Source organism: Lagenorhynchus albirostris, chromosome 18, assembly GCF_949774975.1.
Source record: "Lagenorhynchus albirostris chromosome 18, mLagAlb1.1, whole genome shotgun sequence".
In the NCBI taxonomy this organism is placed as follows: domain Eukaryota; kingdom Metazoa; phylum Chordata; class Mammalia; order Artiodactyla; family Delphinidae; genus Lagenorhynchus; species Lagenorhynchus albirostris.
The window spans coordinates 56,080,994-56,098,141 of NC_083112.1; the positions used below are offsets into that span (position 1 = coordinate 56,080,994).

At 39.0% G+C, this 17,148-nt stretch overlaps 1 protein-coding gene across 1 annotated transcript; it reads right to left on the reverse strand.

Annotated features, from left to right (window-relative positions):
* Positions 1–1,014: 1,014 nt before the first annotated feature.
* On the reverse strand, positions 1,015–3,105 carry SLITRK1 (SLIT and NTRK like family member 1). Its single transcript, XM_060129331.1, has one exon. The coding sequence runs from the start codon at positions 3,103–3,105 to the stop codon at positions 1,015–1,017; it is 2,091 nt and encodes a 696-aa protein (XP_059985314.1).
* Positions 3,106–17,148: the final 14,043 nt, after the last annotated feature.

Below are 17,148 nucleotides of genomic sequence, written 5' to 3' on the forward strand. Positions count from 1 at the left end.
AGCACTAGAGTGACATTAATTGGTCATGCTTAACTGCCTCAAAATCTTTTTTTCTTAATAATTACACTGATACTATAATAGAAATCATGGGTACTTATTTTACATTCAGATGGAAGGCATTATTGGATATGTATAGAAAAATATTCCCCCTCAAAAAAAAAATCACCATCAAAATAAAAGAGCCCAAAACAACCCATAAAACTTTGCTCAGCAAAATACATTTTTAACTCATAAAATGGACTGATGACTAGCCATGCAAATGTCCTAAATAAAACCTTTACATTTTTTTTCACAGTAAACGTACGCTCTGAACTGCCTACCGATCACAAATAATGGCGAAATGGCACTTTCTGATTATACTGTACTTTGTTTATAGAAAGTTTGATACGATGGGATTTATCAGGTAAGAGGGTGGGTGCTGTGAACGTGACGGCGTCCCCAGTCGCGGGAGGGCAGCGTCCCCGGAGCGCGTGGATTCCATGCGAGCCATGCAGCACTTTTTGTTTTCTGCCAGAAGTCAGAGTTAACTTATTTACAATACATTCATGCCTTCGTGCAACTGCCCATCCCTGCGTAGCCAACAGGGAGCCATCGCGCCCCCCCTCCTCACGGGCTAATCCACAGGGGAAAAATAGATACCTATCTCTCTATATAGATGTGGGTATATGTATATATGTGTAGGACCACGGTACCAGCCCCTCTCCCGAGGGGAAGGGCACTGTCTGGTCTCCGAGCAGGGCCCCTGCCGGGGCTTTGTCAAAAGGGGCTGCAGCAAAGAGCGATTTGGCAGGCTCTCCCAGCTCGCCACAGTCTGCTCTTTGTTTCCAGAGGGAGCTAAGGGGCAGACCCTCTCAGTTGAGCGAGTTCATAGTTATTTATTTATTATGTCCATCAAGCCTTGGGGCGCGCCGGACCTGGGTCTGGGCTCCCCTGACCCCCGGGGATGCCGGCGGAGTGGGGGGAGGGTGGAGGCATCTCCATCCCCCCTCCTCTGCTTTAGCCGGGTTGGGGGTCTTAGTCTGAGAGCGAGTGGGAGCCACAGTCATACACCCTGTGGGCCCCATCTGCGTTGTAAGGCCCATTGTGCCAGTAGGAAGAGTCACAGACTGTCTGTAGGGAATTAATTTCGGACGCCGAGGAGTTGGCGTCCCTTCTCTTAGACCGCTTTCGATTCCTCAGGATAAACACGAGCATGCCCACCACAGTGAAGGCGGAGGTGACAAACACCAGCAGCAGTCCCGGGACCAACACGGAGATGGACACCCTGCTGGTGTCTAAGTAGGAGTTGGAGTGTGTCCCGGTCTCCGCCAACCCAGTGCTGTTTTTACTGTGCGAAGTTAACGTGGGCGAGATCCTCGCGTACAGCTGGGGGCAGATCTCGTCATTGGAGAGGAGCATGAAATCCTTCCTAAAGAAGTTCACTGGCGTCTCGCACTTGAGGTCGCTCATCAGCACTTCGGAACCCAGGCGTTCTGCCCATTGCTTGAAAGGGACAATGGTGCAGGAACACTCCCAAGGGTTTCCGTGCAGGTCTATCTGGATGATGGCGGTTAACTGGTCCAGCACCCCTGCCACCGGAAGGTACATGAAGTAATTGTTGTGCAGGCTGAGTTTAGAGAGCGAGACCCCAGCAAACACGTCCACGGGCAGGGACCTCAGCAAGTTGTTGTTGAGAATGAGGATCCTCAGTTTGGGCATGGCATTGAAGGTGCCAGGAAGGATGAGCTGGATGGCGTTGTACTCCACGTTCAGGTACTCAAGGTTTTGCAGCCCGGCGAATTTCTCCCGGGACAGCGTGTCAAGGTAGTTACTATCCATATACAACCACCTGAGGTCCAAAAGATTCTTAAAAGTGTTGTTCTCTACGGTGGCGATGTTATTGTTGCCCAGATCCAACAGAATGAGATTCTTGTAATCCACAAAGTGCGATTTTCGGATGCTGTGGATCTTGTTATCTCGCAGGAAAAGCTCCTGCACGTTGGAAAGCTTGGGCTTCAAATCAGCCAAGCTGCTCACGTTCCGGTTGTTGCAGTTCATCTTTAAACCCGACCCTGGGATGTGGTCGCAGCTGCAGCCCCCAGGGCAGGGCAAGCCGTTGGCTGGGGGTTTGTTTCTGGCGCTGCCGGTAGCTATCGCTGCCGTGGGTCTGATTTTGATCTGCCAGTTGCCTGGGATCTTTGTACCTCCGTTTGGAGCCGACCCTGGGGTGGCATGATCTTCTTGCCCATTTGTCTTGAAAGGAGTTGGCAGGGGGCCAGGAGCGAAGGTCTCTTCTTGGGCAGGGGGAGCCGGCAGACTAGAATCCACTCTGTTTTTCAAAGGACACAAGTCCTGTTCAGTGGTTTCATTGAGGTCTTTGCCCTGCAGTCTGGTGGGGGCTTCGCAGACTACTCGGCCGATCAGGGCGTTTTTGGGAATGTTTTCGAGCCATTCTTTCAGGGATAGCAGATCACAAGTGCAGTCCCATGGGTTATCCTCTAGCAGGATCTCGGCAATGCCAGGGATTTGCTCCAAGACCTCCTCGTAGGGCAGCGTTTTCAGCCTGTTTCCCCGGAGGTCGAGGTGAGTGATGGGCACATATTGGAACACATTGGCAGGTAGGGTGCTGATGAGATTGTCGTTTAAAATGAGTACCTCCAGCTTGTTCAAGTCCTGGAAGGCCCCCGGGTCTATATCCCGTAATAAATTAAAATCAGCCTGGAGGTATTCCAGATCGTCCAGCCCCAGGAAAGTCTGCTTTCGAAAAGATTTGATCTTGTTGTTATTGATGTGCAACCTTTTCACCAGCTGCAGCCCCAGAAAAGCCCCAGGAACGATTTCATGCAAGCCATTATTTTCCATGTGCAAACTAACTGCATTGTAAAAGTTAGCGAACTCATTAGGGAAAAGTCGAGTGAGGGAATTGCCATGCAGAAATAGATGGTAAAACTGGGAAGTCGGGGCGGTGAAACGCTGAAGACTCGTAAAGCCCTTTTTTTCACAGTCTACGTGTAGGTCCCCTTCTATCTCATTGCAGGAACAGATCTTCTCTTTGCAAACGTCCCCTGTAACGTTTCCAGCGGCAAAACAAAGAGACGTCTCCAGCAACAGAATCCAAAGCAGCATTTTTAAAGCGAGCAATTCATCCCCGATCTCATCACAAAGTAACAGCGACCATCCTGCTCTCCACAGACACAATTCAAGTTCATTTAGTGCTCCAATGTCCGAGCCCAGGGAAGGAGAAGAAAAGGGTTTGGGGGGGTGGGGGTGGATTCCTTCCTCCCTAACCCCCCCGCACTGCAACAACCCAGGCGCCAGTCAATAATTATATCTACAAACTATCCAGGCACGTAGTGCAAGGCAAGCAAAAAAAAAAAAAAAAAAAGTAGAAAAAATAACCCCACTCCCCCTCAACCCTTTAAAAATAACGAAAAAGAAGTTAAATATATACATATAAATTAAAAATACACCCTTACAGAATCTCGTCTAGTGTTCCTCACTAACCAGAAAGGGAACAATGCTAGTAATTAGAAGCAAGTGCATGTTAGAGAAACAAGCAGAGGGTTTGCAGCGTAGTACAGGCACACTGCCTGTGCATGGCTGTGCATCGGACTGACCTTGCCTCTGATACAAAGCAGGGTTTTCGGCGGCTTCTGTTGTTGAGGCTGCTGGTGGAGTTCTTGCTGTGGCTGCGGGTTGCCCAGGAGTCCCCCCGAGGAGCTGTCCAGCCCCCTCCCGGTGCTGAAATCACGCCCGACCGGAGGACTCACGCTGCCGAACCAATGGCGCTGGAAAATTTCCGCAATCGCTGCGTTTTGTGGCTGTCCATCGTTTCTCTTTCCTCCCCTTCGCTTCTCTTCAGCTTTTTTTTTTCTGGTCTCCGACTCTCGGTTACTAGCTCTTCTTTTCTTGTTCTCCTTCTCTTTCTTCTGCTCTTTCGGAATTACGTGGAGGGGGCGGAGGGGGGGGCGGGTTGTCTGAGGGAGGGAGAGAGCGTGAGAATGGGGAGGGAGGAAGAAGAGAGTTGCTAAGAAGCTCTGCTCGTTCCAGCCTGGTGCACTCTGAAAGATCTGACACCCTCTGCTGATCTGCAGTAGCAAAAATCCATCTGGTGAGGGAATGCTGAAGGAAAAAAAAGTCAATCCACGTACAGGGCAAGCGTTAAAAATGTGGGCATTAAAGGCTGTCGATCCACATAGACGTTTTTTTTTAAAAGGATTGTTTAATTCTTTTTGCGTGCTGGAAACTTTACCCTTTCCTTTCCTTAACGACCTCACAGCACCCACTAGCTCCAGCGTTTGGAAAGAGTGCTTTTAAAACATTTATTTCCCGATGGCTTGAATAAAATTAGTGTCAGGGTGTCAAGCGAACAGCAATTTGAGGTAATTATACTGCACGCCATTTTCATTGGTGCTTTAAATGCATTTCTTCTGTCTCTGCAGTACAATGTTTTATGCTATTTGATGTCTTTGAAACCTTTTTTTTGTTTGTTTCCTTTTTAACATGCTTGAAAGTAGCTATTTAGAACATATATGCATATCATATATATTTTATACAATACAATTGGGTATGAATCTTTTTGCTGCTAGGTATGTAATTTAGGCAAATACTTTTTAAAACTTGGTATAGAATTTTAGTCAACTTGGTCATTGAGAGTTAGGTTTCTCTGATGATATTTCTTGAATGTTACTTAAATCTGCATGGTGAAAACACAGTGCACGCTTTCGTCTTTGATTCCAGACCCGAAATCCTTCATTGGGAACCGGAAAAGGAGGGAGGGGGCAGGGAAAAATCCCAGTATGATTCGTGAGCGCTCTTAAAAACCCACTGGCAGACTCCTGTGTGCACACCACACACACGCACGCACACAGGCTCACCCTCACACTCTCATACAGACGAAGTTTCTGCATCCGTTTGGACAAATTTAAAATGCATACAAGTAAATAACCGGTTGCATTTTGCTAGGGGGAGATAGAAATCTCTAGTCCCTAAGGCTCTGTGCGAACCTTATCTACAGGTAGTGGCCAGTTTCTCTTTGCCGGCTCAATGGTGCTGCCAGAGCACAGTGCTCAGGCTTTTCCCAGGGAAGTAATTGCTGGGTTCTTCAAACTTGGATGGAGCTTATAAAAACCAAGTTCTACTAACATCTGGTATGGGAGAGAATGTGACAATGCAGCTTCTCTGGAAGGCTGTTTTGCTGACTTAGAGTCAACACCTTTTCCATCAATACCTCTAAAAATTGTGTGCATTATTTTAGTGTTTGGAATTTACAGGACTTAAAAAAAATGTTGTTTGGTCCTTTCTTCAGTCTAAGCAGAGATCATATGTTCACATCAGTTTCCCTTTTAATTAGGTCTTACACAAGTTGGACAGTTGTTACAAGCCTGACAATAAGCTGCATAAAAGATCAAATATTCAAGGATTGTGTATTTGGAAAAGGTTAAAGAGTGAAAGATTTAGGGGAAGGAATGGAGTTGGGAAAATCCAGGGAAATGTAGAGGAGATTTCTTATTCCAGTTCCAGAAGCTTATTACTGGGGAGGGGCAGATTTCTTATCTATATGTAATATTTTCATATAATCAAATGTTGTGTTGTCATCTTCTGGTGAAATTCAGTGGAGGGTCGTGGATGAGGGTTCAGCTCAGAATGGGGTGTGTGTGTACGCATGCATGTGTGTGTGTGTGTGAGAGAGAGAGAGACAGAGACAGAGACAGAGAGACAGAGATTGAAAGGTCTTTTTCAGACAACCTATTACACTTTTAAAATCAATCCTGTTCTTATTTAATTTAACCTATTACCACATGCAGGAAGAGGGAAGAGAGCTTAATCCATTTGAAACCGTTTCACGAAAATAATGCTATGTAGTTGAGAACTGCCCATGTGGAGGAGGAGTTAAACTGGGGGGAAGGATATTTCTGTTCCTTTGTAATAGGACTCAGATCTGAAACTTCTTGGCCGCAGAAACCACACTGAGAGAGGAGGGCAGACTCATGCAGTGTCTGTGGCAAGACTGAAGGAGAGACAGAAAAATCCTGGCTGTTTAGGAAGAAAAATATTGATGGTAATCATCTAAAATCACACCTTTAAGCTTAATTGGTTATTTATCTATTCAACTTGCTGAATAAATACTTTATGTGAAGAGACCCAAAGAATGTATTGAAGCTGACTTTAAATTAACAGAATTGGGGTAACAAGCAATTGATATTAAGATTTCATCCCCCCACTCCCACCCATTAAATGCTGTATCTTTCTCTCCTGATTGCTTCTTTCCTCTCAAAGCCAATCACATTAGAAAATTTATGGAGAGGATTTTCCTATTTCAATATGTTACAAAAATTTTTTCTACCATCCTCAAATAGTTTATTATCTCTGCACTGTAAAAAAAGGATGTGGTATTGCCTAGATGAACAGTCAAACCTCAGAAGAAAATATTAAGGTTGTATCACCTCTATGAAGATATCCACTACCAATTTGTAAGCAAAAAATTGTCACACACGTATAGTTCTATGGAAGATGCACCCTTGTTAACAAAAGTCCTCTTAAAGTAATTATTTTGATAATAAGTACATTTCAGAGGAATAAAGCAGCTTAGAAAAGTACACCCACCCCTCCAAAGGCTAACTCTTCAAGTACAGCAGTACATTTCTTGGCGGGAAGTAAAAACAATATGGGAATGTGTATGTGACCTAAACTTTTCTAACACCTTAGGGGAACATTTCTTAGGCATGAACTCTTCTTAAAAGGGTTCTACTATATCTATTTGAGGTCAAGTGAACTACTTCAATTGCTTTGCCTCTTATAACAGATGATCTCAGGAGCCAGAGATAAAGGACACTCCAGATGATGATAAGAATTGGTAATATTTGCTCGGGGCTGTAGTTTCATTTTTATGCTATGGCCAGAAGTATTTCAATTGCATCGTTAAATGTTCATTTTTTCTTATTCTTCCTCAAACAGGTTCATCTCTCAAGTGACACAAGTAACATGTAAATATCACAAAGTCATTCAGATTAAGAAAGAGGTCATCAGTTAATAATCTATTTTTTGCAAATGACATAAAATTTCCAGATATTTCCATATGTTCCCTGCATATTTAAGATGAAAAAGTAGAATTTATAGCAAACATTAATTTTTATATCTTTTTATTCTTCAGTATTTAATACTCACAATAATTTTTAAAGTATTCAATTTTGATTTTTAATTATAAAAGTAATATAATTTTAAGAAATACAAAATTATATATAAGAAGTTCATCTTCAGTCTTTCCTCATCCACACTACTTTTTATTCCAGAGAGAAATACTGATAACTTGTTGGTGTATAGTGATACAATTATCCTATTTTATAAATATGGAAACAGAAATTGAGGAATATTGAGTTATACACCAAGATTAAATAATATCAGTTGACTTTTCGAAAGATAGCAGAGCTATAATCTCATGAGCCAAACTTTTACTCTCAGTCCTAAATCCCTATTTATTCTAAATATGCAAGGCTGTTACCTTGATTAAGCTCTCCCTGGATCAGTTTCCTTACTAGTAAATCAAATCACTGGAGTTTGTGGATTTTTTGTTCTCTTCAAATTCTTTTTTTCCGAATCCAACACTTTTAAAAAATAATTTCACAAAAGCTCTAGTGTCTTGACTCCTTACACTTTTCACATTTGGATTTAGGATATTTTGTTCATGTGTCTGCATATTCACTAGGGCTTGAAGCCAAGAGTAAATGTAACAGCCACTGTAGAATAGAATTCACTAGTTCTGAGTTTAATCTACTACTATGCTTTCCTATGTTTCATAAGATAAAGGAGTTGTTGGAATTCTTCCTTCTGATAACAACTGTAAACTAAGAGACAAGAACATGAATCAATTATACCTGTAAACTAATATGTTTTGAATATACCATTTCCCCCATTTTCTTTTTGTAGATTGCAAATAACATTCTAGGAATAGAATGCCAAGATAATTATCACATTAGATGACTTCTAAAAGGCAAAACAATAAAATTTTAAAAGAATATTTCTTATTTTTAATCTTCCAACTTCCTTTTTAAAAAATTTTTATTGGAGTATAGTTGATTTACAATGTTGTGTTAGGTTCAGGTGTACAGCAAAGTGCATCAGTTATACATATACATATATCCACTCTTTTTTTTTTTTTTTAGATTATTTTCCTCTATAGGCCATTACAGAGTATTGAGTAGAGTTCCCTGTGCTATACAGCAGGTTCTTATTAGTTATCTATTTTACATATAGTAGTGTGTATATGTCAATCCCAATCTCCCAATTTATCCCTGCCCTGACTTTTCCCCTGGTAACCATAAGTTTGTTTTCTACATCTGTGACTCTACTTCTGTTTTGTAAATAAGTTCATTTGTACCCTCTTTTTTATATTCCACATATAAGCAATATCATATGATCTGTGTCTTTCTGTGTCTGACTTACTTCACTCAGTATTACAATCTCTAGGTCCATCCATATTGCTACAAATGGCATTATTTTGTAAAAATACTTCTTTTATAGTAAGTTGATTTTCATAATGTACCTACTTTTACTTATCATCAAATAAACAGCAAACTCAGTAGAACATATCAAAATACCTTTCCCGTTTTTACTTTGTGTCCTGAAGTATCATTTTCTCATGTTCATATCGCTTTAAACTTATACTGCTTTGTGTCTTGAGTTCAACCATCTTGGGGTGGAACCTATTTTCTCATTAAGCCCATTTGTCTAATAAAACTCATATGAGTCACTGTTTTGGACTTATTGAGAAGAATATTGATCAAAACTATAAATTTATATGTAAGAAAATCTTAGTTTATTCCTTTTACTATGCTACACTATACCATACTGAAGTAAGGATATATATTTGTACAGTTGTTTATTATATTAATTGGCACTTAAGTATATGCTGTTAAGAACTTATTCTACTCTTTAAAAAATATCCTACAAGACCATGCAGATAATCACATACAGAAAAAGAGCTCTGTTTTTGTTTCCTACAAAGTATGTATTATAATTTTTAAGATAAAGAAATACATATTACTTGTTTAGGTTTTGGAAAATATTGAGAGTAACAAGAACAAAATTAAAAGCACAGAGTTTCAGCACTCAGAAATTAATCTGTGAACATACAACCATATATTTTGTAATACACTTTTTGCACTTAACACTTATTTGTGAAAATGCTCAATGTTAATAAACACCCATTACTATATTATGTTAGGGGCTGAATTCCTTTGCATGACATAAAATAATCATTGAACTAATTCCACATTGTTGGAGATTTAGTTCTTTCTAAAAATTTTGCTCTCACAATGCTGCAAAGAACAAGCTTGTACCTAAGTCACTGTAAACATCATTATCTATCTTCTTATTACAGATCCCTAGCAGTTGAATTCCCAGGTCAAAGTGTAGGAAAAATGGGATACAAATCGACAAATTGCCTACACAAAATTTTTGCCAATTTATACTCCATGAGCAGATGAAATTTGCCATTCCCCTAAATCCCTACCAACAGTATTTATTATCATTTAAAATATTTCCCACTAGTTCAGTACTTTTAAAGTGAAGCCAATGCTGACCTTATTACTTGAGCAAATTCATTTCAATTTCTAATTATTTATTGAGTACATCGTTTGCCTTCTTCATTCCTATTCAACTTTTAAGATATAATTTTTACTTAACATCACTTCGGTGAGTCCTTTCCATACCAAGCCACCTATGCATCTCAATCCCTTTCACCTTAATACCATCAATAGAATAACTACTAAATTGTGTTTTTAAAAAAATATTTTTTTGAAGCTTTGATTTCTCACTAGAGTGTGACATTCTTGAGGGCAGAGATCAAATCCTTTTATCTTTTTATATCTGTCACCTAGCAGAGTACTGGGCCCATTATGTGGTGTGATGTACATAGACCAACAGTGAAATAAGGTGATATGTGAGTTAGTGATAAATTGAGTGGGGGCAGATCACAGGAGTTAGAAAGCTCAGAGACAGGATTAATTCACAAACTAGGAACTTGGGAAAGAGACACAATCTATGTAGACTTTTAAGTTCCACGTTTTCTATGCATTATGTGCACTTGATATATTCTCTCCTGTGTTATCATGCATATATTTATAAAATTATTTTTCTTCTCCAAAAAACGAGTTTCTAACCTACATTTTGTATATCCCTTAGGAGTTAGTACAGTACCATGCACCTGGTTGACAACCAATAAATATGTGATGATGCTAATAATAGGGATGAACTGTTACTTTTGCAAGAGGAAGTAGATTGTGAAATTAACTGTTGTGAATATAAAAGATTTGAAAATCAGAAAATCTAAAGACCCGGTGAGTTTACCTCTTCACCTTATTGACTGGACTGTTTTAAAATGCATAAAAAAATACTATTTGTTATCGCATTTGTCTTTTGGGGGATGAGGCAAGTTTTTAAAGCGGCTAAATTGTCTTCCTTACTTCTTTTATTAATAAAAATATCTCATATTAAAAAATCTCTCTGTGCACTAGCTATATTATTATCTTTGTCATGTACATTACTATGTCTTCCTTGGGTCTTATTTCAGGCCAAAATTTGACTCTCTTTTTTGAGAGTGTTCATGTGACGTGAAGATAATGCAACAATTTTAAAATGTATTACACCCATACTCTGTTTCAACAGTTTTCAAGAAAGGTAGATTTTTTTTTTTTTTTTTTTTTTTTTTTTTTTTTTTGCGGTACGCGGGCCTCTCACTGCTGTGGCCTCTCCCGTTGCGGAGCGCAGGCTCAGCGGCCATGGCTCACGGGCCCAGCTGCTCCGCAGCATGTGGGATCTTCCCGGACCGGGGCATGAACCTGCGTCCCCTGCATCGGCAAGCGGACTCTCAACCACTGCGCCACCAGGGAAGCCCAAGAAAGGTAGATTTTAATATCATTTATTTATTTATCTTTACGTGTCCACAGAAGCCACACACAAACATTCATACACTGCAAGCACCGTTTAATATGTCATATAATACCTACCCTGTGTAAGATACCAGAATACAAAAATGTAAGATGGCCAATGTCACCATTTGCATTTTCATTCTTGTCTGCAGTATCTTGAAGAGGAGGAATAAATCTCCAAATCACATGCACTCTTGGAGGCCAGGTAGAGTGATGTATTTAACACTGATGGCTTTTTGTGATGGCCATTAAATCACATCTTGTGGATGGCTAATATCTAACCAGCTGGGGAGAAAGTTCCACACCATCTCTTTTAGATTTCTGCACAAGCACTATGTACTAGCAACTAATTTTTATTTCAACACTATGAAAAATGGAAATCCTATCGGGCACTTTGAATTACCCAAGGAAAAAGATTAAATACTATCTGTTATAGTAGAAAACATGTCATTTTCTAATCAGTTGGAACTGTCAGCTCTTACATTTATGGTAACTATTGGGCTGTGAAAAAGCGTTATCTCACATGAGCAGTAACCTGGAGCTTTGAACATATCGAGGACTTTGGCATCAAACTCAGAAAATCATGGTTTTCTGTACACTGTGTTTATGGGGGACTCTTAATTCGTAACACTGGTCAGTTTCTTTTAAGTCTTGTTGGGAGATAACCTACACTTACCATCATCAACGATAAAAACTTTAGCCCTCCATTTTCCCAGATCTCATGGTGGTTCTAGCAGACTGTTTGACTTGGCCTGGCCTATTAGATTCACATGTCTGGATTTTGAAATTAGACCTAGTGACATGTGGAAAGAGAAACAGAAGGATTTCCACTAGCAGTGGTAGTACTGGCAGCAAGGAGGATATGCAGCACAGCTCTGATAGGGAACCTGTGTTCAGGATCCCCTGCTGAGGGTGGGGTTGATGCAAACTGTTGTGCTGCTGGTCAGAACACTGGCAACACCATCCTCAGCACAGGATGCTGCGTGGTGGCAAGACTTCAACGGATTCTGACAGTGGGGCCGCTTTTGTTTCTGTCCATCTACCCAATGTGGTTGGCTTTTCCAGAGACTTTGGGAGCTACTCAGTTTTCTCTCTCTAAATGTCTTTTTCTGTGTGAATAAATCAGGAAATCTGACGGATCTGAAATGTGAGTAAAGTGAACGTAACATTCTGGTTTTCCTAGAAAAGTCCTGGTTTATGCTGCTTTTTCCAGTAGTAAATATACACAGCACACAACTTCACTTTCCCAAGTGTCCTGATCCATACAATAAATACGGTCAACCCAGCAAAGAAGCCATTTCTCCCCTTGAAAATCTGTAAATTAAATGACATAAATAGGGTACTAGCCAGTATACTCTAGATAGATTTAAAAGTGGGATAAAAACCCCACAAATTTTCAATTCACAGATTCTAGTTAGCCTGTTCCTATAGCTAGTATTTGGACATAAATCATTCATGCCTGGAGCTGTACAAGTAACAGATCTCCTGCTCCACAGTAGGTGTAACTTGGGCAGCATTCATATCTGTGATAAGAATAAAAGGGCACAGCATACTTAAGCTCTTGGTGGTTATTGTTGTTGTTGAAGTAAGTGTACATAAGCTTGAACAGTTGAATGTTAGAAAATTAACTAAAATTAACTAAATTAACTAAATAATTAGTATTTTAAGGAAAAATTCTAGAAACCAAGGAAGGAGAGAGAATTGAAAAAAGTTTTGGTTATATTCGGTTAAGTACCAATTTTTACAGAGTTGTAAGGGATGTAAGGGACTCTGAAGGCCTGATATGATGTAAACCCTTAGTACAATCGTCAATGGCTTTTTGAAAAACAGTGTACGTCTCCTATTGTTAAACTCTGCACATGTCTGAGAATTTATTTTTCTATATTCCTTGTCAAAATGTAAGGGGATCCATATCAACTTTTATACTTAGAACTTTTAAAATTAATTGTTGTCTTAGACTGGCTTTTAGGTTTGGGAATTATGATGCTCAGGGCACATAGCAATTGAACATCTTCCCCACCACAGGGTTTATTTTGAAACTTGACCTCACAATGATGTTATTGAAGAGGTAATTCTGCATGGAACATTCTGAAAAAATAGCTTATTTTTGAGAACATAAGATTCTCCATACATATTAATGAACAATTCATATTTTTGTCTGTCTTTATAATATTATCTGCCTTTTTTTTTTTTTTACATATTCTTCCTTTTTCTAACATGGCACAGCTTGAAATTGTCAACCTAAAAAAACCATTGACTGGACTAGAAAATATATGGAATATATGCATGGGATATTTCAAATATAATGAAAGCTTTTGAATAACATCTGATACTAATAAAGAAAATTCACTAGTTTAATAGCTATGTTAAAAACAATTGTGGGGGCTTCCCTGGTGGCGCAGTGGTTGAGAGTCCGTCTGCCGAGGCAGGGGACACGGGTTCGTGCCCCAGTCCAGGAGGATCCCGCATGCCGCGGAGCGGCTGGGCCCGTGAGCCATGGCCGCTGGGCCTGCGCGTCCGGAGCCTGTGCTCCGCAACGGGAGAGGCCACAACAGTGAGAGGCCCGCGTACCGCAAAAAAAAACAAAAAAACAAAAAAGAACAATTGTGTTAAATGGGTACCAGATTTTCATTCTAAACCTCATACAGTTACTTGTTGTTTTTCTTAAATGAAGTTTTTTTGTATAATAGGTTTTAATTAAGGGGGGGGAATTTGGCAAAAGTTTATTTTACAGTAACTTTCTAAAATGCCTCTATACAAGGCCATTTTCACATGTTGTTGTAATTGACCTCATAGTACTTGAATCTAGTTGAATTTAGTTTATCGAGTAGCTTATTTGTAATGCTTATGAAATTCACTTCTTTGAATTTTTATTTGTTAGCATACAACCTTCATAAAAATACTTGTCATTGAAAAACACGGCTACCACAAATTGCAAATATTGTTACTTTGATTTAAAAATTAAGTAGACACAATAATAAAAACAAATACACAATACAAATTTCCTTATACTCTAATGCTTTTCATCTTTAATACTGTGTTTGAGATGTACTATTTTAATATACTCTTCCACAATTTTTTTTTACTAATTTGAATTTGAAAGTATTTCTTAATTATTCTCAAATATTCCACCCTTTCTGAAATTGGAAATAATAAATTAAAACATAAAACATCAAAACCCAGTAATTTTGCTCTTACTTTTAATCTTTTTATCTACTTCTTCTAAACTAATCTAAAAATAAGTAGTGATAATAGCATATTTAAAATTTTCATAACTGTAATTGTTTTAAGCTCTCTTATAATAAAAGAACACCATGAGGAAACTCTCTAGAAGATGATTATTTACTGCAGCATTACTACTATTTCATTTGCAATTTTACCAGTTTAGCCAAGTTTTGCCTTTTGTTTGATCAATTAACTCTATGTAAACCATTTTTATGTCTTCAAATGATAAATAACTGGGTTCATACCATTGTTTCTCAAACTTTTTATGTTTTCTACTTGTCACTTCCCATGCCAAGAGACTTTTAGAGACTTTTTTTCCCCCTAATCTTCCACCCATAAAATTTCATACAAGAAATATACTGTATATCATATATGCGCTATGGCCCTTTGGAGGTTTACAAACCATTGTAATATCTAATATTCTGCTGCTCCAAGCCAGCTTTTTCCCTTTGTGGGTGATATTGCCCTCACTGAAAACGTGTGATCTATTCCCACAGAGTTTACTACTAGTTTAATAACATATTTACAATTCATGATACTGCTGAAGGAAGACTTGCTGAAATAGTCACCATCAGCACATAAAATGTCAATAGCATTAGAAGATAACATAAAACAGTTTGTCTCTGAGGTGGTCTTGAAAAATCAAAATCAAATGTCCTATTTCAATAGGATGTTTCTAAGGTAAATCAACCGGACGCAAAATCTTATTTCCATAAATTATAGTTCTGCTCACAGCACTTAAACATCTGCAAACATGTCAGTCAACAGACATGTTGAAATGCTCTCCCAATCTATGTTAAGAGAAGACATTTTTTTTTTTTATCTGAGGCTCATTCATCTGAGGCTTATTACAACTAGTATCAGCACACATGCCTCTGGCAAATGGTTTGCTGCACTGTGCTTGTCCTGCTGTCAATCTCAATTGCCCAGTGTCAGGAGTTGTACGCTTGGCCGACCCCAGTACGTTTGAGCTGGACTCTCTCCCTCACCAATGGGGTGAAGAGGAAGGGGGCGAAACAATGGGAGAATAAACAGCCTTGTCTGAAAATCTAATTTCAAATTACAACCAACTAAAACACAAAGCCGTGTATATCAATAGGATGTGTAAATAGTCGTAGCTTATTGCTTATTTTGCATAATAAAATAAAAAATGAATAATTATGACTATATATCACTATTATTTAGTAAATGGTTATTAAATTACTTTGCTTTACATGTTTAAAATGTCTAAGCACAGAAATATAAACAAATTAGAGGCTTTTGTTAATATGGTATCAAGTTTTACTCTAATCTTTGCCTCTAGATTCTTGGCATTCTGTTCTATTTGAGGTCATGTCACTGCCTTTTCTGAGGCTATGCAGAAGTAGTATACAATTGGCATTATTTATATAAATATGAGATTTTCAGATTTTCATCATGATGAAAGCATTTTGTTTCATGAAGATCAAAATCCAATGACACAACACAGAATCAAAGGCAGCTTCACCAAAATTTTAGTTATTTTCCTAGGATAACACATCTATTCAGATTTGAACTTTCACACATTAGCTACATCTTCCCAGTGGATCTATTATTGAACAAAATAATTGTTGCAGTTCAGTGCCCAGGAAGAGTAAACATACTTCTAGTGCACTTTTAAAATTTCCCATGTGTGTATATCAAATATGGTAATGTGGAAGAACTCGCTATATTCCAAAAATGGGAGCTGCTTTGGCTACATTTTCAACTTCTTGAAAAAAGGGACTGGGTCATGTTTTTCTTTGTATTTCTAGCATCTGGCAGAGGGCCTGGCACAGTGCAGCTGCACAGAATTAAGGAATTAATTAATAGCATGTTTGGTTTCACAAAGGATTTAAGGTAGTTTATACAGGAAATATACACAATAACAAAATTTAGATATAGACGTATTTTTAGGGAGAATTCAATTTGGAAAAGGCCATCAGGACTGTAAGGTTTTCAGTCATTTTAATTTGGTTACACATTTGCTCCTGAGCGTTATGGTATCTGAAACAAAATGGGTAATAACACTTTTCCTAGTTTATAAAGGCATGACTATAGGTAAGGTGTATTCCACATTTGCGAAATTACTCACGGTACGTCAAACTCATAGAATTCCTGTGATGTTTTCTCTTTCTACACTCTTCTAGTAAGAAAAGCATAATTCAAAAAAATGTACTTTCATGTTATTAATCACCACGTCTTATGCTCTGTCCTGTTAATCAAACATAACTTACCATTCAATAGTGTATTTCCATTTATAAGTAGGTCCACTGGGTGCAGGATATATATGTATATATTTTTTGCGGTACGTGGTCCTCTCACTGTTGTGGCCTCTCCCGTTGTGGAGCACAGGCTCCGGACGCGCAGGCTCAGCGGCCATGGCTCACGCGCCCAGCCGCTCTGCAGCATGTGGGATCTTCCCGGACCGGGGCACGAACCCGCGTCCCCTGCATTGGCAGGCAGACTCTCAACCACTGCGCCACCAGGGAAGCCTGGTGCAGGATATTTTTAAACATCCATGAGTGCGTGGCCAAATTCTGAAAGTAAGTTACTATATTGGGAGTTACTTTATAATATGGGGAGGTAACTATAGTTTCCTTAAGAAAACCAATTTTTTTTCAGAAGTACTGAATATAAGTGCATATTTTCAATGTAGGTTTTCATATAGAAGAAACTGAGAAATGTCAATATTTTGGATAACAGAATAACTCCTTAGAGCAAATAAAGGAATGAGTTTTAAAGGCTGTTCCTATAATAATCTTTTGGTGAAATAGCAACACTGCATTCAAATAATTTGGTAGGGTGCTGAGACTGAATAATCTACATACAAACTCCTTGATTGTATGGCTTAATCCGTGTTTAAATCCTTAATTGTCTGCAAATATAAAAGGATTCCATATGCTTCATAAACTCTTTCAAAGTAACATTATGGTATATGTTAGTCTGCTTCCTGTCAAAGGTTAAGAAGCTTAAAAATGCTTATGACTGGGCTTCCCTGGTAGCGCAGTGGTTGAGA